At 40.6% G+C, this 26871-nt stretch overlaps 1 protein-coding gene across 4 annotated transcripts; it reads right to left on the bottom strand.

The window, feature by feature from the left end:
• Positions 1–202: 202 nt before the first annotated feature.
• Positions 203–25856, bottom strand: LOC107700746 (protein dopey-1-like). 4 transcript variants are annotated; one of them, XM_016502534.1, is made up of 38 exons: positions 25524–25856; positions 23875–24067; positions 23601–23782; positions 23351–23521; positions 22388–22577; positions 22151–22249; positions 21724–21823; positions 19993–20102; positions 18619–18733; positions 18398–18518; positions 18180–18299; positions 17992–18103; positions 17000–17029; positions 16199–16432; positions 13418–13970; positions 13019–13290; positions 12784–12936; positions 12575–12675; positions 12188–12453; positions 9987–12093; positions 9532–9643; positions 8466–8648; positions 8227–8352; positions 8006–8140; positions 7833–7888; positions 7639–7743; positions 6768–6834; positions 6499–6643; positions 6303–6382; positions 5388–5497; positions 5084–5233; positions 4918–4979; positions 4635–4787; positions 2615–2751; positions 2357–2412; positions 2039–2203; positions 1609–1738; positions 203–790 (listed from the first exon to the last, which is right to left on the bottom strand). In XM_016502534.1, exons 2-38 carry the CDS (start codon positions 24010–24012, stop codon positions 488–490), a joined length of 7449 nt encoding a protein of 2482 aa, XP_016358020.1. In that variant the 5' UTR covers positions 24013–24067; positions 25524–25856; the 3' UTR covers positions 203–487. The 4 variants fall into 4 exon arrangements, with proteins under 4 accessions (XP_016358020.1, XP_016358022.1, XP_016358021.1 ...); XM_016502536.1 differs by having other exon boundaries at positions 19993–20075; XM_016502535.1 differs by having other exon boundaries at positions 25682–25856.
• Positions 25857–26871: the final 1015 nt, after the last annotated feature.

The raw sequence follows: 26871 nt of genomic DNA, 5'->3' as shown, positions 1-26871 counted from the left end.
TCATTATGGGTTTGATCATTTTCAAAGCAACATCCCTTATAACTATCCATGGAATTTTTTTTTTTCTTACACAAAAGGTTTTTGCTGACACCACTGAAAACTAATCCAAAAGGAAATAAATATTAGTGCAAGTTTGATTAGTTATGGACATGAGGTCTGCTACAAGCCTTGTCTTCTGTGGATGAGGGAGTTCAAAAATGTATTAAATTCACATGATATGTCTCTTTATTAGGCAAGTCACCACGATATGGAATGGCACAGTATCATACTATCCTATGGGCTCAAACAAATGAAAGAAATAATCACAATGGGCTATATTTACAAGTAAAAAACTTAAAATTAAATAGTATAGTTGTTGGGGAAATTACATTAATTAGAAAAGCAAAAAATTTACAAACTTTTTTTTTTGTTCTCTTCCATTTTTAAAAGGTGAGGTGTTAGTGTTTTTGCCATAGCTCAATAGTTTTCACTTTTTGTTCATGCCAGGTCACGTTTTGATGAGTCCCTCAAGGAAGTCCTTCTCAACCATTTCCTCAATGTTCTGTCTGGCCCGGCTCCAGAAGACTTTCTGGCTCTCCAGCTTGCCATCCTTGCCAGGGAATGGGCCGTCTCTTGGAGTAGGGCTGTGATATGGTCCTGAGCGGCTGTTGCCTTTACTGCTGAAGACATGACTAAGAAGGTTGAAGAAAGGGAGGAGCTGCTCCATGCTGCGGATCACATAAAGGGTGAGCAGGAGCTGTCCAGGCTCCCAGGATAGAGTGCGTGTGGAGCATTCTTCCTCTGGATTTTTCTAGAGTTAATGGAGGTATTCCCATAAGAGTAGTGAACATCCTAGGCTTAAGAGCATTAGCAAATCTACTGAATAATCTATAAATGTTATAGGCCCTATATGCCAATGATGTGGAATGAATCTCTATTAAAATAATAAGGCAACAATAGGACAAAATTGAATAGATTTCCATAGTTTAAGGCCCTGTCCACACGAACGTGGTTATTTTTAAAACCGCAGCTTTTTCTACGCGGTTTGGCCGTTCATCCACACGCAAACGCAGCAGCAGGTTACTGAAACCGAACATTTTTGAAAACGCCTGCCAGGGTGAAGATTTTCAAAAACTCCGGTTGCAGTGTTATCTGTGTAGTGCAGTGTAATCTCCACCTACTGGAAACTTTTTGAGGCTTCTGATTGGCCAACATGGCTTTACGGTTGAGATTACATCGCCACCTGTTGGTTTGGCATGCTCTTGACAGTGCTTCATAGCATGTGTTTGCGTTTTCATGTGGACGGAGATTTTTTTTAAAACGGGAGAAGGAAAAACTCAGTTTATAAAAATGCCCGGGTACGTGTGGACATGGCCTAAGGCTGATGATACACGGGGCAACTTTTTAAGCAATGTTGCCAGGCAACTTTGGGCAATACTGCCGCCAATGGGCAACCAGATGAGACACATGGCCCACGACCGATCTAAAGTATCCAGATAGACATTTGTTATCCATTCTCAATGTGAAAGTGCCCAAGCAACATTGCTTAAAAAAAGTTGCCCGGCAAAATTTCCTCATGTATTATCAGCCTAAGTGTATATCGTGGTGACTGTTACATGGTTGTATTACCTTGGCTCTTTTTCTCAGCAGTTTGGCCAGTCTGACAACATAGGGCTTGAACTCTCTCTGATGGGTCCCCTGTCTGCGGACCTCCAGACCAGAGTCATCCGAGGCTTCAGGGACGAAAGCCCAGCGATACCTGTGGTATAGAGTAATATTATTTCCTTCACATTAAATATGCTCAATATTTGTGATGAATTTTATCCATGAAGAAGTACCGAGAGTGCTGGAACAGTCTAAACTGAGGTTTTTGAAAAAAACAGTCTTGAGAATATACCTGAACAGACTGAACAGCACTCTTACAAAAGAAACAGCTATTGCATTACTTTTAAATGAATTTCAGAGACTCAGGGTGGTTTTGTTAATGACCTTTTAACAAGAAACATTGCTGCCTTGTACTAAAATACATTTTAAGCATTCAGTGTGTAAGGGCACCCACATCTGGAACTGAGGCAGACTCTCAGAGGGCAAGGCGAGGGCCAGGTCCAGCAGCTTGCAGGCAGACAGGTAGAGGTTAAGCCAGCGCTGGCTATTGTAGGAGGTAGAGAAGCCGTTGCCCCCTGAGTATGTTGTCTCAAGCCCTGCAACCGAGGGACCCGAGGTCCTGAAGAGAAGCCAGAAACCACATTCATCAGTATTCCACACACAGAATCACCCATAATGTCTTACATGGAACATGATTCTACTTCTAAAATAAAAACGAAAAGATAAAACAGCTGAAATAATGAGGAATGCTACAGATTTTAATAATGGATACCTGGTGATGTCCTCATCTGCAGTGAGTTCCTGTTCCATAAGTAAGAAAACCTGAACCTGAAGGAAGAAACAAACAAACAAACAAGCCTATTGAACTTTGCCAAAAGAATGAGACAAAAAAGTCCACCAGATAACTATTCCTCTTTAGATTGTCCTTGGGAACTTCTGTTATTTCAGCATCAGAGCTTACAGCTTACTTGTGAGATGTTGCTTGTGATTATATGTAATGTGTAAATGACAAGGTGTGTCATATCCTCACCAGCTCAGTGATCATAGTGGGCCAGAGTGAGGTCAGGTGCTGAGGGGACATGCGCAGTAGCAGCACTCTGAAGAAGAGGAAGACCTGAGCATGGAGGATGGGCACTTGAGGGAGTCGTAGGCTCTCCACAAGACGCTCTGAAATGACACCAACATATTATTTAGAACTTATTTTTATGCTGTGTCAGGGTACAAGTAAGCCTGTCGCAATAATCAATATCGACTTATCGTGCAACATATGTACACAACCTCAATCATTTTTGGTGACGCAATATATCGCCCATTATATTTACTTATATTAATGTCACCATGTGTTTTACATTCCACTTGCGCCTGTGTCTTTTGCAGCTTCTCGTACATAACGTGGTGTAGTCATGAGGTGCTAGTTCAAATTTAAAAAATGCTTCTACAAACAAAGTTTCATCTGCAGATACGGTCTTGTTTAGGGATCTGTGCCTTTGTGCATACGGACATCTGACGGTTAAGTAGTGATTGTGTTTTTCAGCAATAGTGTGCACCCTTCATTTACAGAGAAAAATCTGTAGATGGAAAGATCTACATACAAGTTCTTTGTGCATTTTTCTTTTTTTCTACTTTGCACTTTTTGTTAGAAAATGTTTATTTACTATTTATTCAGTTTTTTTAAGGTATCTGTAATTTGGAAGTGTGTAGGCCTTCTTGCATTATTATGCTGTTACATTATGATTATATATTCAGTGGCATAAAATGGTCTTTAAAATGACAATAATATCGCTTATCGCAATTATTTCTGGGGCAATATATCACACAACAAAAAGTTGTTATCGTGACAGGCCTAGGTACAAGTGCAATTGACCAATCGGTAAGCCCCGCCCCCCTTAGTTACTGTTGCGAACTCGGACAAACACCGAGTTGCTACTGTCTAACAATGACAGCTGTCTAGTGTGAAAACCTTGTCCCTATATCTTTTTGATAAATTTTGGACACAGAAGGACCACCATTCAAGTGGGACTTAAATATGCCATGGAGGGATTTATTTTAAAATAAATATTGTGGGTATTAATTTGGAAGCGAGGGTTTACAGATCACAATGCAAGCGGGAGAAGCGTCATGTTATGTTCGTCACGATCGCAGATAACAACATCCCGGATGTTGTTATCTGCGGTTCACACTGTTCATGTATCACAGGGTACGATTAAATTAATTTACATTTAACCAGTTTAATATGAAGAGACAGTGAAATGTAGACCTTCGTTTATGTGTTTTTGCCCTACACTGTACAAGACGCGAGAACAGTTCGCTATTTAGGTTTGTGGACTTACTAACTTTAACGTTAGCTAGTTTTAGCCAGAGATACCTTGCTAAAGCACAAGATGACATTAACGTTCTGCTTGAGCAGATGAAAATTGTAACTTAATGAGAGTATGACAACCAGAAAATGAACGTTTTTGTCTTCATTGGGATTGGGGTGAATGCTTTGGGACATTTTGCTCCGTTTTGTTTGGGTTTAGGAACTAGAAATAAAATAAATTCCATTGCCTATCCTCTCAGAATACCTGAAATCACTGTTACAAGTACCCCAGGCACATTGTTTTTCCATTTTTGAAGCATAAACCCCATAAAAACGATGCGAGCTTCGTATCTTCCAATGTTTCTCTTTGGCGCTGAATCCTACAGATGTCCGAGTTCTGCTCCCCGTGCAACTGATACTCGACTGCCATTGGCTCATCTGCGTTCGAGGGGAGGGGCTTACCGATAGGTCAATTGTAGGTTCATTTAATGTCATGCTAAATGAATTCCCGTATCTCATCAGAAGATGCCGCAGCACTTCTAGTGAACAAAGTGCTCGAAGTGTCTAGGGATACAGCCCTAGAATCTTACAGGCAAGTCTGTAAGACATTGGCCTTCCAGAAGCAGACTTTGACACCCCTGATTCTGAGGGTGTGGAAAGAGCTGAGTCAGTTTGAAGTAAAGCAGGAATACAGCATAGTGGTTCTCCTGAAAGCACAACTGAACTCACTAAAATCAATGGATGTTTGTACCTTGGATGTCTGGCAAGTACTTCTGGTACTGGTCCACCTCACTGCTGTAGATGGTAAAGGCCAGTCTTTTGAGTAGCATGGCTCTCTGCTCAAGCTCTGCATCTCGATTGGTGAAAAGACTCAGCGAGCTGCTCTGAGCCACAGCAACTCGGGCTGCACATATACAAAATGTTAGCAAGTTCCTCTCTAAAAAGCTCACAAAAAAACATCAGCTCGATGATGATGATAAAGCAATAAGATGGGTGCAGCTGGATAGCCCATTTAGTAGAAACGGAAGACTCACTCATCAGGTCTCTGAAAGTGGTTTTGTCATGAGTCATCAGGTGGTCTATGATTGCTCTCCAGCTGAAAGAGAGAGATGTGGTCAACTAGAGGTCACATTGCCCTGTGAGTGGCAGTAAAACCACTGCGACAAGAAGAAAGGACATGTTGTGCTGTACAGTACTCACTGGCTGACGCAAGAGGAGTCCATCTGGAAAAACGTATGATCCATAAACAGGTCGAAGGCTTCTTTCTTCCAAGCTCTCCGGGTGTACTGATAACCACTGAGGCTGCTCAACAGCTGGATGCATGCACGATAACTGGGGGCATTGTGAGCACTGGCGGAAAGGAGGACAGAGCAACAAGATCGCTATAATAATTTTCAATGAAGAAAAAAAACAAGACACTGAAACAACTTCAGTAACTTTGTGTCCAATTAATTGGCAATTCCTCATCCTGTGTTTACAAGTTTGAATTTTGAAGACTAAATACCTATGGTTGCGCAGGTAGGGCACAACATAATGCATAAGGTTGACCAGCAGAGGAATCACTCTCTCCTTCTCATCACTGTAGAAGACCATATCTAATAGATGTGCCAGGACCTGCAAAGACACCCATGGAAACATGAGCACATTAATGGCCTTCCACAGAAAGCCAAATCAACACAACAAAGCAAATAAAGCAAAAATACGAGACGCGTAGGGCAGGGCACAACCTCTGGTGACCTGTGAATGTTCCTTGTGTGCTTGATATCAATACAACATTCCAATTTCCCTACAAATGTTATCTGCTCAACCCATAAGATTTGGAAGATTTGTGGAACATTTAGATTATGTGTATTTAAAGAACGAAAAGAGTGTGAATGTGGCATCCTGCGTTTACCTCAGCCAGCAATGTGAGGGCGTGAACGCTGGAAGAAATGTGGAAGATTTAGATTATGTGTATTTAAAGAACGAAAAGAGTGTGAATGTGGCATCCTGCGTTTACCTCAGCCAGCAATGTGAGGGCGTGAACGCTGGAAGAAATGTGGAAGATTTAGATTATGTGTATTTAAAGAACGAAAAGAGTGTGAATGTGGCATCCTGCGTTTACCTCAGCCAGCAATGTGAGGGCGTGAACGCTGGAAGAAATGTGGAAGATTTAGATTATGTGTATTTAAAGAACGAAAAGAGTGTGAATGTGGCATCCTGCGTTTACCTCAGCCAGCAATGTGAGGGCGTGAACGCTGGAAGAAATGTGGAAGATTTAGATTATGTGTATTTAAAGAACGAAAAGAGTGTGAATGTGGCATCCTGCGTTTACCTCAGCCAGCAATGTGAGGGCGTGAACGCTGGAAGAAATGTGGAAGATTTAGATTATGTGTATTTAAAGAACGAAAAGAGTGTGAATGTGGCATCCTGCGTTTACCTCAGCCAGCAATGTGAGGGCGTGAACGCTGTACACAGATGGAGTGAAGCTGGAGGCCTCCATCACTGTGAGCATTAGATCTGAAATGTGCATACTGTTATTGAGAGACTCGCCATACACTCATGCAGATGTGCATACTAACATAAGTCGACACATGGGATATACCTTACATAAACACTGATACACAGTCACTGACCTTCAACATCAGCCTCCAGACTGGTCCCATCCACCATGATCTGAGGGGAGGGTTTGACCTCCAGGTTTCGCCTCAACCATGTGGTCTGTTCTAAGGATGAGCCTGCAATCGTGCCAATGGCCTCTACGATCTTATGGGTCACATCCTGGGGAATCATGGTTTTGAGCAATTAAAAATACACGTGTAAGAGAAACAGTGGACACCATGTAAACCATGTAAAAAAACATCCTTTTAATGGAAGTAAGGGTAGAGAGTGAGTGAAAGGTCACCTGTAGCTCTCGCTGGTCTTTCTTGCTCTCCAGGGTGGGATTCTTTAGAATAAATTCATTCAATACACTAAAGAAAACATTACAATTAATTTCTAATACTTGTTGTAAACTTATAGGTGTTTATTTATTATTTAACATTAGCAGGAAAGGCTATTTTTATGGCAAACACAGAGTGTAGAAATGTACAAACAATAAAACAATTGTATACAATAATTTAACAATATTTTCTAACTAAGAGATCTTAGAGATCTTTTCTATCTAAGATATATAGCATTTATATAAGCTTTTTCATTTTCATATTTGATATAATTTTCCCAGGAGAAATGTTTTTTAAAATGTCCATTAATGAAGTTTCTGAATAAAATGTTGCCTAATATTATTTTAAAAGGATTCAAATAAAATGTGTTTTATAGTTGGAAGTCTTACAAAATCACATACTGGTAATTCAGTTTGTGATCTTTCAATAAATATATGTGTAAGCCTAGAGCAGGGGTGTCCAAACTTTTTTTTAAGGGGGGCCAGATTCAATGATGTGGACACACTGGGGTGGGGGGGAGGGCATTATAATATATATATAAAATACAAATAATATATTTCAATAGACAAGCTGCGGGCTGTTTGAAATTCATCCACGGGCCGTATTTGGCCGGACTTCGGACACCCCTGGCCTAGAATGACCAAATTGACATCTTGTATACATAGTTTGCCCATGTCTATTTTCAATATGAAACCACTGGGTAAACTTTTCATTTCAAACAGGGTTTACTTCATATAATTTGTTATTAGACACATTCGTTGTGTTTCATTTGCCACCATTTATAAGTAAAACCACTAAATTAAAGAATGGCTGTGCAAGTGAGAAAGCACTTACCCTAGTATAAGGAACTGTCCAGGAGCAGGCAGACTGAGCTGCACAGAGTCCTTTAGCAATGCCAAGAGCGATGGCCAGCTATCAACTAGACTAGACACTGGAATCCTAAAGAAGACGAGACAAGGGCAGTGAGACTGACAGGGTAATTTAAAGAATACATTTGGCATATACTGATATTAGTGTAATTCACTTGCCTCTGCACATAGGCATAGAAAAACTGAAGCATGCAGACTTCCAGGGAAAGGTGCTTCTGTAAAATTAAGAAAGGCAATGATAAGTCTTAAAGCCACCTTCAAAACCAACAGCAGTAACTGACAGTGATTGGAGAGGAATAAAGAGAGTAGTCAGGGTATATTTGTTACTTTACCTTCTCTTTGGCGATGGCTGGGGGCTGCTTTAGGACTTCCTTCACTGTCTGTATCACCGTCTCAGTTCGCATGGCACTTACTGAACGAACAAGTTCCACAAGGAGAAGCTGTTCCTCACTAGCTATGGGAATTACCTAAAACACAGGCACACACATGAAAGATGTTTGTTTTGTAGTTTCAGGGCAGAAAATCAACCAATGACTTCTGGTGTAGTTCATACCTTGTTCCTAGATGAAGTTTTAGCCTGCTTCCTTTCATTCCACACATAGGCAATAGCAGCCATGAAGTGAGCCCCATGATTCATTGAGATTGGGCCCAGCAGCTCTAGAATTTGCTGCCTGAGATTCTGTGGACAACCCGTGAAAACACTTGTAGTTAGCACAGCACATGGACTACAAGCAGGATTTAAAGCACAGTCACCACATGTCTTAAGACACAAGTCCATTCTCCTCATGGTACCTTTGTGGATCCTAGGTTGATGTTGGAGGTGGAGCAGGCAGAGGCTGCAGCTGGCCTGTCAGAACTGTCAGCCAGATAGAGGACGCCCCACAGCAGGGTTACGGAGGACATGATGGTGTGCAAGATGGAGAGAATCCCTGCACGGGCCTCTGCAAGGTGCTTCTGATCTACATTTGCCTGCAGCTGAGGAATACATGCACATAAAGATTAAGAAAAAATCTAATTCAAAGCCCACACCTAAGCACTGATTGATACGGAAGAATTGTTACACTCATTGTTACATATACATAAATTATATATTAATAATAATTATTCTTATTATATTTTATTCTTATCATTCATTCACTTATTTTGTCCACTACATTCAGCATTTAAAGGGTTAGTTCACCACAAAATGAAAATTCTGTCATTAATTACTCACCCTCATGTTGACATTAGTGGCTCAACTTCAGTTTTGCTAAGCTATGAGAATACTTTTTGAGCGCAAAGAAAACAAAAATAACAATTTATTTAACAATTCTTCTCCCCCGAGTTACGTCTTCCGCCATTTTGGAGAGTACCCAAGAGTGTAATCAACGTAATCAGCATTGTTTACGTTCAGAGGAGAAAGCGCGCGCATGAACGTAATCTGCGTAATCAGCGTTGTTTACATTTAGGGGATAGTATGCATTGTGATACTCTCTAAAATGGCAGAAGACGTAACTCAGGGGAGAAGAATTGTTGAATAAATTGTTATTTTTGTTTTCTTTGCGTTCAAAAAGTATTCTCGCAGCTTCGAAAAACTGAAGTTGAGCCACTGATGTCACATGGACTGTTTTACAGATGTCCTTACTACATTTCTGGACCTGTGAACATTACAGTTGTGTTGCTGTCTATGCAGGGTCTGAGAGCTCTCACATTTCATCAAAAATATCTTAATTTGTGTTCCGAAGATGAACGAAGGTCTTACGGGTTTGGAACGACATGAGGGTGAGTAATTAATGACAGAATTTTCATTTTTGGGTGAACTATCCCTTTAAGCATTTAGGAGCCATGCAACACAAACATGGCTAGCTAGCTCCCTCACCTGGTGATATTGTGATGTTGGGTCCAGCAGACAATAATGGATTATGGCTGTCATTCCTTCTAGTACAGTCAGAATCAGGTCAGGATGGATACACAGTGCCATCCACTGGGGCCTAAAAAACACACATTGGCTTTCCCTTCATAAATAAAGTATTACTTCAAAAATGCATAGTATTTAATTTATACTCCTTAAAGTGCCTTTTAAAGCCTGCCATGACATTGTTAGGGCAATAACTGAGGAATTGATGATGAACAGTGACCTCTTGTGGATGTAAATATACTACCACATGACATCAATCCACAATAAACACTTAGTTTTTTGGTTTGTTTTTTGATATGTTTGTGATTATACTCTTTATTGACCATTTAAAAATTTAAATACAAACAGCTTTTTGAACTAGTGTGCTCTGCAATATGTCACTGTTTCTCTGCTACATAACTAAAGTGGATGAGTACCTGGTGTCTGTGAGGCCCGTTTCGTAGCGGTATTGCTGGATAAGGTTGTCGAGGTTTTTGCACAGCTGAAGAGCAACAGATGCAACTACTCGCCGAAGCACTTTTCCCATGTATGGCAGAGTGGCTGTGATAAGTCCAATCCACTGTGGGTGCAACTTGCAAGCATGATGCTGATGCAGGGCTCGGATCACAGCACACAGAAACATGCCCTGAGCTGTGATAGGTTGCCCATGCAGGTATTGCAGGGAAGTCATAGGTTGTTGTGGGTTGACATGCTCTACCTCACCTCCAATCAGCTCAAACCCAGCCCCGGGGCCATTAGGTCCTCCACTAGACCCAGTCGACCCCGGACCTCCCTCACCACCCTCATCCACTGGGATCATCACACGGTGCTCCAACACCACCAGGCTCTGCAGCAGACGCAGGAGTTGTGACTGTATGGCGCTGCAGTTGTCCAACTGGTCCTCTGACAGATTTATGACGCTGTCCTCTGAAAGGCCCTCCTCAACCGCAGCCACATTGGTGCCACGGACACGGTGTTCATGCCACTTCTGTACACTAAAGATGGTGGAAAGCAAACAGTGTAGCACTACCTTCTGCACCTTGCATTTAGACAGTACGTCACAAATAAAGCTCGCAAAGCCCTTGGCTGAGCCCCCAGTGACCTTGACGAGCTCACTGAAGAGCAAAGTCAACACCTCCACGCTGGTCAGTTGCATGGCATGGTTGCCAGCCAGGTCCTGTGATGTGGCGGCCACATGGGCAGAGTAATAGCTGCGCAGAAAATAGAGGCAAAGGGAGATCATGATCTCCAGGAACATGGCACTTCGGAAGGAGTGGGAGTGCGAGTCCTGCGAGATGGGGCAGTAGAAGTCTTTTCCCATGACAGAGACGCGATGGCGTGCTAACAGGTTCTGCAAAAGAGAGAGCTGTGGCGTGTACGTGTTGTTTATGCTGGTGGTGGAGATGGCACTCACAAATCCTGCTGGTGAAGCACGTAGCATGGCTGCAATGGCAGAGAGCGCATGTAGAGTCCGAGAGGAGTCATAAAGCTGAAGATACAGCAGCACATGCTGGTATAGGGGATGGATGTTAAAACGAGGTGACCCAGAGGTGCGAGATCCTCCCGACCCACCAGCAGCCCCACCACTGGGTGAGCCTATGTCACTCTCAATCTCTGACACCTCCCCTTCCCCACAGCTGTACCAGTTTTCCAGGTCAAGACTGTCACCAAAGAAGATGCTGGGTGGCCTACTCTTCTCGGCCTGGTTGGTCTTGCGTCTCTCTTCATCTTTCCTCTTGACCTTTTTGATTTTGGGCTTGGCTCCTGGGGATTTGTCAACAAGCCGCTCCATAATCTTGCCCTTTAGGCTGAGCTGGGTGCTGCTGTGGCTGCGCTTGCGGTGCGGGTCATCAACCTGGAGACTCTGCTCGATGGCAGCACTGCCACCACCATCCGGCAGTGTAATGATCGAAGGGGAGGAGCTATGACGAGCAATGCCTTCCCGATGTTCCTCTTCCCCTGAAGCATCAATTGACGTCACAGCCAGGAACTCCAAGGTTCCCCCTGCAACCAGTTCTGAAAGCGTTCTAGGTTGGGTGTTGGAGAAGGGGGCAAGGGTGATGCATGGCCCATTGGACATATCAGTGGATGAGTTGGAACTGTCAGAGTCTGTCTGAGGCCAGCCATCAGGAGATGGTGTCTCAAAGGACTCTTTCTCCACCATTTGCATTACCCTGTCCACTATCTCAAAAAGCACAGCAGACACTGCCTTGTGCAAGGACTCTTCCTCTAATGAAACAGATTGACAAAGTACAGGATCAGATATATTAACAGTGCTACCACCTCCCTCCAGTTCATCAAAGCTGCCATTGTCTACAGTGGATGACTGAGAGCCACTTGAATCTGTGCTCTGGTGCTCCCCCTGCTGATCAGGAGGTTGATATTCGCCACAGAGCTGCAGGTTCTCACTGCTAAGGCTCAAGAGAGAAAGACTGTCACTCAAAGGGTTAACTGTCAGACTAAAGGGTTCCATATCATCCAATGGGAGGCATCTGCTACACGCTTGGACACCACTGTGGCCATTCCCTGATATCTGGCTATAATCTGCAGAGGAGACAAATGTATGTTTGTTAGCATATACTTGTTTTGATAAATAAATGTAGATCCTAAATCTAAACTGCTAGAAGAATCCTCTTACTTTCAGTACAGCCCATATCCCTCATGTAAATAGGTTCAGAGCACTCTTGTTCTAGTGGGTTGGGAAAGACGTGGGTCCAGTGACGCTGTGCTTGAACCCGTTGTATGGATACACGATGGGTTTTGGGGTGCAGCAGCAAAAGCAGTAGAGGTTCAAGAACACGAGCTATGTCATGTCTCTGCAAAACCTGGTTCAGCCAGGCCCTGCCAACAGCACTTGCAGAGCCATCCCAATAACTGAGGCTATCTAACATGATAAACAGAGACCTACAAGAGGAAGAGAATGGTGATGTGATTGAACAATCAGTGAACAGTGTCTTGAGATAATTCTCCAAGCCATATTTGTTTTTGCATAATTAGACTTCATCTACCATAGAAGTGCTGTTACCTGTCAAAGGTCCGATTAAAAGGGGAGGACTTGGTGATATTCAAGTCTCTGGTTAGGTGCCAAAGAACTGAGAATTTTACATGAGCCTCCAGACGTATTCTCTAAAATAAAATATGGTAATAGTTGTGAAAACAAATCTGTGCATGTATAGTTGTGCAACTCTATGCCAGTTGTTAGTGGGGTGTCTGTGTGGTGCATGTATGACTGACCCTGTCGCGATGCATGAGCTGCTGGCTAATGACATCTTCACAAATGCTGGGTGAGGGAGCCAAATTGTGAAGCTGGTAAAAAAGCTCCACACTGCGCTTGTGGTGCTGGGGGGTCTTCTCTCCCAACTGATCCCATAAAATAAGGGCTACACTCTACAGGAGAGAAGTGAGAAGGTGGTCAAGATAGAAGGAAAGACTACAAGAGAATGCAAACGAGTAAGGAAATAATGCACACCTTGAAGAAATTGGTTTTCTCTGCAATGTACTTCAAGATACCCTGTGTGAGTGGCGGTCGAATCACCACTGCAACACGCCCCTGGCTAGGACTCATTGGCTGGCCCAAGTCTGGACTTGCCACACGCTCAGCTGTCACCATAGCTACAGACTGTGTGAGTCCGACAAGGTCCATAACAAGTGAGATAGCCACTGCTTGAATACTGAAATCAGCAGCTGAACAGCATGCATCCATCAGGGTCTGAAGCCACAATGCTGGCTGAACACTCTCACCTGTTGGGCAAGCATTGGCACAATACAAATATGCTACATAAAAGGATTTCGAGTGTAAAACAAACCCTGTATTTAAATAAATGATACTCATTGACTCATTAGAAATGGCAGCAGAAGATCATTTTACCTGCCTGCTCCTCTCTAGTGGGTGATGACTTCAGGTTGCCCTCAGCAATGTAGACTGGAAAACTGGAACACTCCAGGAAGAGCTGGCAGGCAGCCGTGAATGCAGCCAGACACTCCATCTGCTCAGAAGACATCTGCTCCTCAAACCCACTTGTGCATCTTTTATCAGCCACCACTGTTAGAGTGCCCATTTCTGCACTGCAGCTCTTCCCTGGCTCTGTCTGACCACCTGGGGTAATGTAAAGCCTCACTAGGCAAGAAAGAAACTGCTGGAAATGCTCAAGGCAGCACTGCATCACTGGCTTGTCCTGGGGCTTGTTGTGGGCTGAACTACTGAACCCAGATTTGGGCTTAGGCTTGAGTTGGATAGGTACATCTTCAGGGCTGCATGCATCATCCTCGGGATGTTGCATGTTATCAGGTTGCTCCCCACGTTCTGCCTGGTACTGGATGAAGTCAGTGAATCCACTTTCTGACAACTGGCTGCTGGAAGCATTCTCACCATCACTGAATACATCAGTACTGCCAGAGACTTCAAGGGTGACTGGTAGAGACTGAGAAAGATAGGGAATGAAAAAGTGTATATTCATTACTCTCCAGCAACGCATACAAAACACGTCTCCTGACACCACTGTGCAAAACCTAAACAGCTTCACAGTCAAGGTAATTTCATTAATTCAAATGAAATATATTGGATTAATTTTGTTATTTTTAGTGGAGGTACTTTTAGTTAGCATGCAGACAACATGTTATCCTTCACTGTTTGCACAGTAAAACTCAGAAAAGTAACATGTTTAAAGTTAACCCCTTTAAAGCATTGTTACATCTCAGACTGTTTTTTCCATCGCTCATCCATATGTTCAATTGTGGTAAGCTCTGTGCAGTTGTTTTTTTTTTAATACAAGTATGCGTCTTGTGTACACATTTGGTCAGGTAAGACTTTAAGCAGCCTAATTATATAGGGCTTCCTTAAGGCTGACTATTTGGGCATCCTACCAACTAGTCGATTTTGAAAATATGTAGTTTTGCAAATCCCTATTTGCATCATGTCAAAAATATTGTATTGTTATAAACTCCAAGAGACAGCGTGCCTGCAAGGATTTTTATGCTTGTCAAATCAAAAGCCATTTCTTGCCCAGAACACATCACTCGCAGCCTTACAGTTTTACATGAAGCCCTTCCCATCACACTATGGGTTGGCTATAAAACATTCAGATGTCCACAACTAAGTGGTTCCAACTGTGTAGCAGCACAGAGCCAGACTCAGGTGGCAAGCAGTGCACTGCATGAGCCCCAGAGGAGGAAAAGACGAGAGCTTGAGAGGTTGGAGGCCAATTTCACCTGAGTGGAAATGACAGACTCTTAGGCCTCAGAGGCTAGACTTGGCTCCCACTATGAACTCAGCTGTGCATGAATGTCTCATCCCTAATTCCCTTACTTGCTCTACCTGCATGCAGGCACCATCCAGAGTCTGGCATAATTTCGATGAAGCTTCACTTAAGATAGACACATAACCCTAGAAAGGTAGCACACACACCCTAACAAACTTATGTCATGAGGAAGGACTATCCTGTCTATTGGCCCCAGAGCAGGGAGTCAGTGGAAGACACGCACCATCAGGCAAAAGGATGGTTGTTTCCAGGCCAGTGCTTGTATAGTAAACAGGCCATATTGGCTTGTCTTTAACAGACTAATGCTGTAGGGACTGCTTTCAAAGACTTCAAAACAATTAGAGACATTCTAAGTTGACAGAGTACTGTTGATATTGGCAGTTAGATAAAGTACTGCTAGTACTGTTAGATAAAGAGTGATGTACAAAGTCAGAGAAGAAAAGAGTACATTTCAGCACTGAACTCTTAACAATTAAATCAAGCTACTGTTTAATCTGCACTACATATATCCTGTGTGGAAAGCCTAAAGACATTGTACATGAAGCACAGGGCAGAGATGAGAGTGACAGTGACACAGTGTCTATGCACTGGTGCCAATGTATTTCCCTAGTTGGGTTTGAATTAAAGCTTCTCAAAACCACTAAAATTCAAATTGGATTCTATTACTTTCTTTTGATTTATTTCATCAGTTACCAAGGGAGGCATAAATAGTCAGCATTTACATATATTAAAAAATACTAATAAATATTCATTACTAATCAAATGTTCGCTGAAAACTCTCAATTCTCACAATAAAAGTTCATAGAAATTATAGAAATAAAGGAGGTCCATCCTACTGTTACCTGCAGGTTTGATTACTGGACAGAGATATTTGTTAAAATATACATCACAGCAACTGCATTTACAATGCAACTTCTAGCTGAAATTTCAATTACTCATTGTTCATGACTTTTTAAGAATTATTTTTAATTTTATATATTTGTTTGTTTGTTTTAATTTTTCAGGTCTGGAAATCACAATTTTAAAATTCCCATATATATTTCTAGGTTTTCCATGACCGGAGAATCCCTGATAAATACTGGATACAGATTTTAGAAAATGATTTTCAAGATAGCATTCAAAAAAGAAAATTCTAGATGATGTTGAAATATTTTAGAGCTGCGCATAACTAAAAAAAAAGCATTCTATTGACATTTTCATGTATTTTCCAGGTTTGTCCCCAGTCTTTCCATGACTGTGTAAACCCTGCATATATTATGCTTTATATTATGCTTAAGTTTATAATGTACTGATAAAGATGTAATTTATATAGAAAGTCAGTCATATATGTGAAAAAGCTTGGAGTACGTATTCACTGAACATGTTTTAATGATTTGATTGTCTGCTCTCACTCTTTTCTCATCTTTGTCTCTAGCGGAAGGGGTAGTTGCAGCAGAAGGTGGACCAGAGGGCAGTGCAAGGGGCGACACCAGAGGGGGCTGGACTTTGCTGAGGATCTTTGAGCAGAGGCGCAGACAGTGGGTGAGCTCTCTGAGGCCCAGGGCCTGCAGGTGTGTGGTAAGAGCAGAAACCATCCGAAGCAGCAACTGAGGTAGGTGCTCTGTCTGGATCTCAATGTACGTCTCCTAGACAGACAAAAAGACAGAAAGACATGAGTGAGGTTCAGTTCTACGTTAATATTATGGCAGCTGGAGGTCCAGTCCTGCATTACAGTCAGTACTATACATTAAGAGTGATGGTTAACAAAACTGCAAAAGAAAATAAGAACAATTTAGGCTTTATGTGTGCAGTAAAGAGGGGTCACAAGCTTTTTAATTGGTGGGCACATGCAAGTTTATGGTTCTACCTTCCGCAACATCCATAGATAAACATGATGAGCAATTATATCTTAACATTTTAGAAATATTATAACAGTATATAATTTAATATAGCAGCACAGAGACATTTTCATTTTTGTATCACTCTGCTTATCTATTTTCATGGCATTTCAGATCAGAGTATGTGAGCAGTGTGAAGCTGAAGTGGCATTTATTTTTGTCTAGAGCAAGATGCAGGATTTTTAAGCAGGGAGCAGGAAATAGAAAACCTGAAGTGATTACAGGCACTTTAATATGGATGTTTCTGGTAAGGTAGCCAAACAATTAGAGTCAAGTGAAGGTGAGGTGAAGAGGCAAGTAGGAGCAGTACCGTACCTGGCAGATAACCCTCATGCTTCTAGTAGGCTTCGAGGGAAGAAAAAGAGAGCAGAGATTTTCAGACAGACAAAAGCAAGCAGAGGCCAGAAAACACACTTCAGAAACCCTGATTGGTTCATTCACAACCAGTGTTAGAGAAACTAAGACTCTAAAACTGATCTCTGAAACTTTCACAAGGACATCAACACACACATAAAAATGTGTACACATGTAGAAAATGTCTAAGCTATGAGGCTAAGACAAACCAAGTGTCACTAAAATGTTTAAGTAGTTTAGTTGCCTATAACCAATGGAAAGACCAATGGAGATTAGACCACATAAATCTCAGCATGTTTACACAAATGTCTGTTTCTAGCTGTCAAAAAGTTACGTTCTTAAAGTAGAAAATGGATAATGGGGAATAATAAAGCAGGAATCTAAACATTTCAATTGCTAAATTATCATATCTGAGGGGCCCTTTACACGACAACGTTTTCAGCCAAAAACGGGAAACTTTTTATGCATTTTTGCCTGTTATCGTTATTGTTTCTGTGTAAACACCCAATACAGGAATCTTTGAAAACAGTGACGTCATGCGCGTGCGTAGTACGTGTTAGGTATGTAGACATGCGCAGTACGTGTCGATTTTAAAGGCAAACGCAAAAAAACATACTCAACAATGGCGGAGTATATTGTTGCTGCTCAAGAGTTTGCTAACGCTTCTTCAGCAAAGTGTGGATTTACTTCACCAGTATTACAACCAACAGCGGAGATGCATATACAACATATAATAATCGTCACTTTCCTACAGGTACTGTTTACTAACAAGATGACAGCGCCAACTACTGGCCTGGCATACATAATACAGCGTTTTTAGCCGTTTTCGCGGAATCATTTTGAAAACGTTGTTGTGTATACGTGAAACTTTTTTAAAATGCAAGGGAAAAACTTTTCAGTTTTTGACTACATCGTTGTCGTGTAAATGTAGCCTAAGTGTAAAGTTTACCAACCAAAGATACAATGTCCAACAAGAAGTCCACCAGCTCACAGAACTCAACCAATGAGCGTGCTGACATTTCAGAGCTCACAGTCTTTCCAAGGTTATGACTGCTCTGAGTCCACCTACAAAAAGAAAAAAAGGTTAAGTAAGAATGGACCAAAAATGCATTATATTTTTCTCCCATTATCCCACACACACCTGCAGCACTCCTCAAACCAGCGTGCAATATAGTCCCACATGTAGTAGGGCTCAAAGGAGTTAAACAGGAGGTTAGCGGTTTTAATGAGCTCTGCTGTTTTCTTGTTCTCTCTTAATTTGCTGAAAAATAACACCACAAAAGATAAATTTACACTGAAAATATTGCATTACAACTGCACAATTGTAAAAACTATTAGTGAGACGAAAGCAGTGCAGACCTGCTAAGCTGAGTTTGGTCTTTGCTGAAGGGGTTTTGGTTCTGAAGGTCCAACTCAGCGCGGCACTGAGTGTGCAGCGTGCGAAACACTTCGATCAGAACATCCTCTAAGATTGCCGGGCCTAAATAAAGTGGACAAAAAAGTATCAGGGCAATTGCAAGCACTCGTTGCATGAGTCTAAGCATTTGTCTACCAAAGGCATCATGTAATAATGGCTGTACCCAGCTCAGGCTTGTCGAGAAGGCTGATGAGAATGCGAAATGGCTTTAAGTCGTGCATCAGGATGCTCTCCTCCTCCCCTCCTCTAGCCTTCCCCTGCAAAATCCCCACCATGGCCTACAAACACACAGATAAATTTAGGCATGCACTGACAATAAAATCGCAAAAATAGAAAGTAAGTGTAACTAAAAATAGCCTAACTTACTTCAAATTTTGCTGAAGATTAAATTTAACAGTGTTATTAATTAAATTGTTAGAGTTCTTAAAGTTGGAATGAAACTGAAGTAGCGGCAGATCTTTCTACTGTATTGTGACATATATCCAGTTTACCAGATTATCGTAAAAAAAAAAAAAGAAAAAAGTGGGGCAGGGACATCTATCCATCGGTTGCAGGGTGGATTTTGAGATGATCGAATTATGACATTTTGATTAAACATTACAAGGTCTATATATATATATATATATATATATATACACATGAATGAATCAATCACAATAAGATCTATAAAATGCATTTAAAATAGACATTTCATGCCGACTTAAAAATGTAACTTTAATTGAGCGTTAGATGACAGCAAAGTTAATCTAAATGTAACTAAAGTATTCAAGATAGATTCCTCGGCATTTCTCTTGAGAAAAAAAGTAGTCTCCATTATACTGTGAATGCCTGTGCAAGTGTGTGCGTTTCAGCTCTTTAGGGATTTCACACTTGGTCTAACACATGGCTGCACAGACAGAGGAACAGACGGTCCCTGCAATAACCTACTTCCCAAACAAGCGAGATCCAACAAGTGGCCCAAACCAGATGGCACACAATCAAACAATTCCCCCTCCAATAAAACAAGAGAGGAAAATGCCAAAAACAAAACTCCCCTTGATGAAGCCCCAAACTCAACCCCAGGGGTACCAGGATGTTTTAAACGTATGGCACTGAACGGTCTGTCTGTGCCTGCACTGGGCCCAGTGTCTCACTGCAAGCTAAACCATGCATACAGACCACATGGAGAGAAGTGAAGCCTCACGGAGTGGCCTATTGACAAAATGTGTGCATGCACCTGTGTGCCACTGCAGACATAACAAAAACAGTTTGAACTTACAACAAAAGGAAACTCAAACAAGAAGGAAAACTTTTGAAGTTTCTTCACTGCTTTTGATTTCTCTGTGTCTGGAAATATTTGTTTAGAGCACTGTGAACACCAGGGATTTCTGATGTCCCATTGATGCTCAGAGCCCAAAACAACAGAATGAGCCACATCAATCCTTTTTAATTTGAGATATAAAACTAAATTTGGATTGCACCACTAATACAAAAAATGGGTGATACTCTCACGGTTTGCACTTTACATTCTGCTTTGTACTTATATGTTTCACCTTACCTGAACGAGCATGTCCTTGGAATAAGTGTTGAAGTAGTGTGTGACGTGCTCTTCTGGATTACTGAGCCGGGTGCTACGAGGGCCTGCTTGCACACCATTGTTATCAAAGCCTGAAAACACCACCAAGAACACAATTAGCACACTGACATGAGCACAAAGATGTTCAGTTTTCCTAGACACTTTTGTTGACTTCCAGAGATACGAGGAAATAAATAAAGAAGTGTTTATGAAAATATGATGCCAGGCTACTTGTAGACATACAAACTTACCGCAATGTTCATCCACAGTGTATGGACAGCAAGTAAGAGACAAAATAAGGTCAACCAAAACAAAATTTCAGCAAATTTTAGTTGTTTCTATTAAGTTGTCAAATTAAGTACAGTGTGCACTGCAACTGTTAACTGTTAATTGTCTTTAGTGAGCACATTTTTTCATAATTGCTAATTTGCTGGTTTTCCAAGGAAATTTGTTTGTTTTTTTAGCGCTAATGTTCATTACCATTCAAAAGTTTGGGGTCAGTAAGATCATTTTTAAATAAAAGAATACTTTTATTCAGCAAGGACACATTAAATTAATAAAACGTTAAAGTGCTCCTATTATGCCATTTTTAAGGTCGCTAATATTGTTTTATGAGTCTCCTAAAACAGGTTTACATGCAAGGTCAAAAAAATAAGTTACTTTTCTCAAAAAATAGATTTAATTTTACCTCATTTCTAAATGATTCGTAAACGACTCGTGCGAAGCAGTTCAAAGAATCAGTCTCTTTAAACCCCTCCTTTCCGTGAACCCTTACTGCTGTGATTGGTCAGATGGCGCAGTCCTTTGTGATTGGTCCAGAGCGATTGGCTCTGGATTAGTCTACCGCGTACAGCGCGTGTCGGAAACGAAACATTGCCATGACGGAATGACAGCCCTGGAGAGTTGTCAATACATAGAAAAGATGGTATCCATTGTACCTTACCAATTTGAGCCCGAGTCTGATGATGAAACGGTTGAAGTGCCTGATCGACAAGAGACTGATTCGCAAGCACGACTGGAGCAGGACGTTTCTCAGTGGTAAGTGTCATGTGTTAACAAGTTTGTGGTAATTATAAGATGTGATAAAACAAATTGACTCTCACAGCGTAGGATACAGCGTCTTCTCGACATGACATTAACTACACGGAAATTTTACTGTTTGTGGGCGGGCAAGTTGGCGACGTAGAACGTGGGCAGACATTATGCAAATGTGTTACTTCGTGACGTAGAGCCGAACAAGATTCGAATTCCTGACGACTTGTTTAGGCAATTGCGAGCCGACTCTTTTTTTTTGATAGACAATAACTTTTATTTATCGTGCACTGTCGGCTTCACAACTTTCAGATAGTTTATGTTCACAATCACATACAGCTACATGAGACACTGACTGAAAGTTAATATTCGAAAAGGCATAATAGGGGCACTTTAAAGACATTTACAACGTAACAAAATATTTCTATTTCATTTAAATGCAGTTCTTTGGGGCATTACATAAAACAGTAATTTGTAATAATAATTCAAAATTTTACTCTTTTACTGTAATTTTGATCAAATAAAAGCAGCCGTGCAGTGTATCTGCTTGTAGATATGCAAACACAAGCAAAACTGTTTGTTGGCAAATCATTGGAAAGGAATGGCCTATCATTGAAAACGGGGACAAAAATAAAAAGGATGGATGGCATACAGTTTGTGTGTGAAGTGTGGATATCTCACCCAGCAGCCAAGCATACAATCTACGGTTCAGGGACATGTCTCTTCTTAGAACGACATGAAGAGCTGCACACAGAATTCTGATCATGTCTGGACATGTAGCCTGAAATGAACCACACAGTTACAGTATAATGCATCTTAGCGTTTCATTTCTATGTCAAATACTTAATTGGTTCAAATACAAAAAATTGGTTCAGCAGACTTGACTTGACTACTTTAAACTAACATTTCTATTTTGTGACTAGTGAATAGCTCATAATTCAAACCAAATCTACAAATATCTGTTTTAAAGGTGGACAGGTAAATGTTTTGCCACCTGAGAAGCAACACAGCAAGATCTTTAAAAGATGGATTTTGGAGAGAAATATAGGAAATATTTCTATCATTGGGACAAAATGAGAGGTAAAATAATTTTTCATCAGTTTTGTACCTGACTCATATGGAAGGGAAAACAGAACAGGATAAGATCCAGGGTGCTCCTCTGCACTAAAACACTGGAATCCTGTACAGATGTGCTGACTGCTTCCACCTGATGAAAACAATGATATAAACATCATGTTCCCTGTGAGAGAAAAACTCAGTGGTGTGCAATTGAACAATTTCTATATTTTGAATCATTAATTATTAAATGCTGTTTTGCTTGCATTATGTCTATTGATCAGTGTACCATCAGTTCGATGTCACTGCCAATGATGTACAGCTGGTCCTCCATGGATAGTTTTCTGTTAAGGTGCAGTAAGACGAAGGACACTCCTGGCAAGCGCACAGCAGGGCTGGTTAAGATGCTGCCCCACAGGGCACTGTAGAAGGCCGGCTGCTCCACAGCTGCTGCCACCTTTTCTAGCAGGGTATTGGTCCTTTAGACAACAGATGAAATAAGTTTAAAGATTAGAGATGCACACACAATATATCAGGAAACATATCAGTTGTCAGCTGATAGTGGAGATTATTTTTCTTTATCTGTATTATTCGATATAGGATATATTTTGGCCAACATTGGATATTTCACTGCACATGCTCATTTGTTCTATTTATACATTTAAATTTACTTAATTTAATATTTTTTTAAGAATATTTATTAGAATATACCATACCGTTCAAAGGTTTGGGGTCAGTACGGTTTTTTTTTATAAATTAATTGTTTTATGCAGCAGTGATGCATTAAATTTACCCAAAATGACAATAAAGATGTTTACATTGTGAAAAAAAAGAATCTGTTCTTTTGAACATCAAAGAATCCTGGGATAAAAATTGCATCCCGGTTTCCACAAAAATATTAAACAGCACAACTGTTTTTAAAATTTAAATCACATCATATGACCCCTTTAAAACGATTTCTGAAGGATCACATGACACTGAAGACTGGAGTAATGGCTGCTGAAAATGTAGCTTAGCTATCACAAGAATAAATTACATTTAAAATATATTAAAACAGAAAACAGCTATTTTAAATTGTAATAATATTTTACTATATTACTGTTTTATTATATTTTTGTCCAAATAAATGAAGCCTTGAAGAGCTTAAAAGACTTAAAAGATGCATGAAAAATATTTTTAAAATGGCACAGTAGTGTACATATTAAATAAACCTGAAACTTGTACATTCTAGATTAAAAACCTTTTATTTTACCTGTCATAATACTCTGAGCCCTCCTCCAGACCAGGCAGTACACCGGTCAGGAGTCCCTGCAGGCCTGGTTTAAGAGTCTTCCCCAAGGGCAGGTAGTAGGTCTCATATAACCCAAGTAATACTGGCTTCACAGACATAGCAGCATTGGATAGTAAAGGGAAGAGGCCAGAACTGAGAAGGAGGGTGAAAAGGAATATATTAGGCACTAAAAGTCACTGTAGCAGAAAAATCAATCTTGCACAATCTCTACCTATAAAGGAAAAGATCCTTTGCCAGGCGCTTTGGTCCAATGATCTTGAAGATGATTTCATAGGTCTCCAGGGCCTTGCGGTGAACTCCGCTGGGCAGCGCCGGGTGTAGACATTGGGCCAGACGCTTTCCTATGGTCAATTTCTTGGGCACAACCTGATACTTGCCATTGTTTTGCAAGACCTGTCCACAAAATACATGAAAATAAGATCAGTAAAGCAACTGCCACATTCAGAAGTGCTCCTAAATGTGATCAAGGGGGTGTAGAAAAAGACCTTGTTGAGCTTCCCGAGCGCTGAGATCAGATCGGCCCATTCACTGGAGTACTCAAAGTTTTTAAGGGCCTTATCTACCGCTGCCACATAGTTCCTGTATTTCGAGTCACCGAGGAGTTCCAACTCCTCTGCATTCATCGTCCTTCACAATGGGACTAAAAGCCAATTCCAAGGTCACGTACGAACATCACACCTTCAGTGTAAAGGAACAAAGAAAAAAAGGTTTGCACAAAGGTTAAACTCAATCAAAAGGAGTGTATTCAAAGAGTAATATTACAGTGTAGATCACATGCTTGATAATGGGAAAAAAGAGCTCACACCCAGATTCCAGTACACTCAACATTAAAGGGATAGTTCACTCAGAAATGAACATTCTGTCATCATTTACTCATGCTCACATTGTTTCAACCCATTATGAGTTTCTTTCTACTGTTAACCACAAAAGAAGATATTTTGAATAATGATGGTAACCAGTTGACGGTATAGCCATTGACTTCCATAGTACTTTTTTTTCCATACAATCGAAGTCAATGGCTACCATCTACTTTTTGGTTACCAACATTATTCAAAATATTTTATTTTGCGCTCAACAGAAGAAACTCTTACAGGTTTGGAACAACTTGAGGGTGAGTACATTTTTGGATGAACTATCCCTTTAAGCTTTAGTGTATGGTATATTTTTACACTCAACCAAACACACTTTACTGTTCACTGTCACAGGTGAAGATACTGTGAGAGGCTGTTGAATTATTAACAGGTGTGATTCAGTTGCAGGTGAGCCACTTTAAAGCTATAAAGGGCAAAGAATAACAACAATAAAGCACTGAATGGGGAAAAAATATATACTGCCATATTTTTCTGCACTCTAATCCATCCTTATGTTATTTCCCATGTTACTGAAAACATGAATTTCTTTGAAAAAAACTACAACAATAGAAATGAAAACCATGCATTAAATCAACAGTTCATCGTCAAAACATCACTTACTCACCCTCATATTTTTTCCAAACAATAGGACATATGAAGAGCAACCTCAGTCATCATTCACTGTCATTTTTTACACAATAAAAATCAATGGTGACTGAGGCTGTCATTCTGCTTAAATTCTCCTTTTGAGGTCTATTGACGAAACAAAGTCATACAGGTTTGGAAAACATGAGGGTGTGTAAATGATAACAGAATTTCTATTTGGGGACAAACTGTCCCTTTAAGATGCACCGTAACATCCCACAGGTTTTACTATAGCCAAAACCAAAACAAGACCATAAACTGAAGACTTTTTAAATCATCCACACTTTTCAACTAAACTGAATTACATTAAAAAATCCAACAAATTGTACATAGTATCAATGCATCTGTCAGGCTGATTGTCACTTCCCATGATCAGCTGATAGGGAACAATTGACCATTATGTGATGAGAAGGCCCCTATGAGGTCCTCAAAAGCAGTTAGCTAGTGTGAAAATGACGAATGAGTGGTTCATGGTAAACATATCTCCAAATCACTCCACTTGGTACGATATCTCCCACACACAGTGAGAATAACCATCCAAACACGATCATAAACACACGCTAACAGCTAACGTTAAGCTACTGTACGTTCGGAGTAGAGCTGCAAATAGTCTCCAGTGAGCTGCTGCCGCTGCTTACCGTTGTCAGCGATTTTTTGAGAAGGTCTGAGCTGTGAGGGGCTGTCTGTTTTTGTTAGTCTTAGGTGGATGTATGGATAGATAGATGGATGAATGGTTGGATTTATAGGTTATGAACGATGTACGGCCAAATGCGACGTCGGTGGTGGGTATACTGACAGCAATAAACGCTTTCCCGGATGCCGCTGACGAGATCACATATCTGCTTTCAGTAAAGCCATCTGTTATACTGCAGCGTTAATGTTGACATCGGTCCAGGTAGCGTTGACACTCTGCGGATGAAATCATTTTTGATAAAAGTCGTCGACAGGTGAAATGCTTTGTTCTGCGCATGCGCGAGCAGTTCCGAGCTAAAAAAAAACGTCACTCTTTCATAATAAAAGTTTTTTTTTTTTTAATGCTTTATTAATTCAATGCCACAAGTACATGAGGTATTACATATTCACATTATTAAATTAACATTATTAGCTGCCAGAGAAAAAAAAAATAAAAAAGGAAGAAAATTACATAAAGTTCAATGCTTTCAGAGCATTACATGTTTTCAGTGCTTTTTTGTTTGTTCTAAGAGATTTACATATAAAGTCATTTATAAAATGTGCAAAATTTGGTTTACATTGAGCCCACTTCTTCTTATATATATTGAATTTTCCTAACAAAATAAACAAATGTATAATATGTTGTTCTTTACGATTCACATTTTCGTTTTCTGTATAAAAAAGTACATCAAATATACAAATTTCTATCATACACTCTATTTTTCTGTTAATTTTTCATAATAAACGTTCCCGTGTTGCGCCGTACAGTCCTGGCGTCACTTTTTGTAGGCAAACCCCGGAAATCGTTTTTTCACGGTAGATTTTCGATTTATGAGTAAAATAAGATTTGTGGTTAATATTACAGGAAGAGAGTTTCACGTTTTGTTCTACAACGCAAATTATACACAACACATTCATAAAGCAAACGTGTTTTTTGAATACATTGTGTTTTTAAATGTGTACTACAAAGTGAGGAGTTTGTAATATACACCTACTACTGCTTTTAGCTAAAAAAAAAAAATAATAATAATAATCTCACTACTCAGGCTGTATTAAGTGGTTTGAATTCAATTTAAATTATTGAACGGTTGTTTCTTCAATAAGTCACGTCTGCGCCATCGAAACCAGTAATGTAGTTTTGTTGCCAGCTGATGGTGCTGTCGAAAACAAAACCGAAACCACTGCATTCGACGTTGCGCACTTTTATTTCCCCCCCAAAAATACATTATTTATTAAAACATTTGCTGAAATAACCACAGGTTAAAAATTAGGGTTGAATTGAACTTGCTGTAGGGATTAGTTACTATTGCCTCC

Source organism: Sinocyclocheilus anshuiensis, unplaced genomic scaffold (assembly GCF_001515605.1).
Source record: "Sinocyclocheilus anshuiensis isolate Anshui unplaced genomic scaffold, SAMN03320099.WGS_v1.1 scaffold782, whole genome shotgun sequence".
NCBI classification, from domain to species: domain Eukaryota; kingdom Metazoa; phylum Chordata; class Actinopteri; order Cypriniformes; family Cyprinidae; genus Sinocyclocheilus; species Sinocyclocheilus anshuiensis.
Note: the sequence above shows the minus strand (reverse complement) of the source record. Positions and strands in the feature narration are given on the sequence as shown.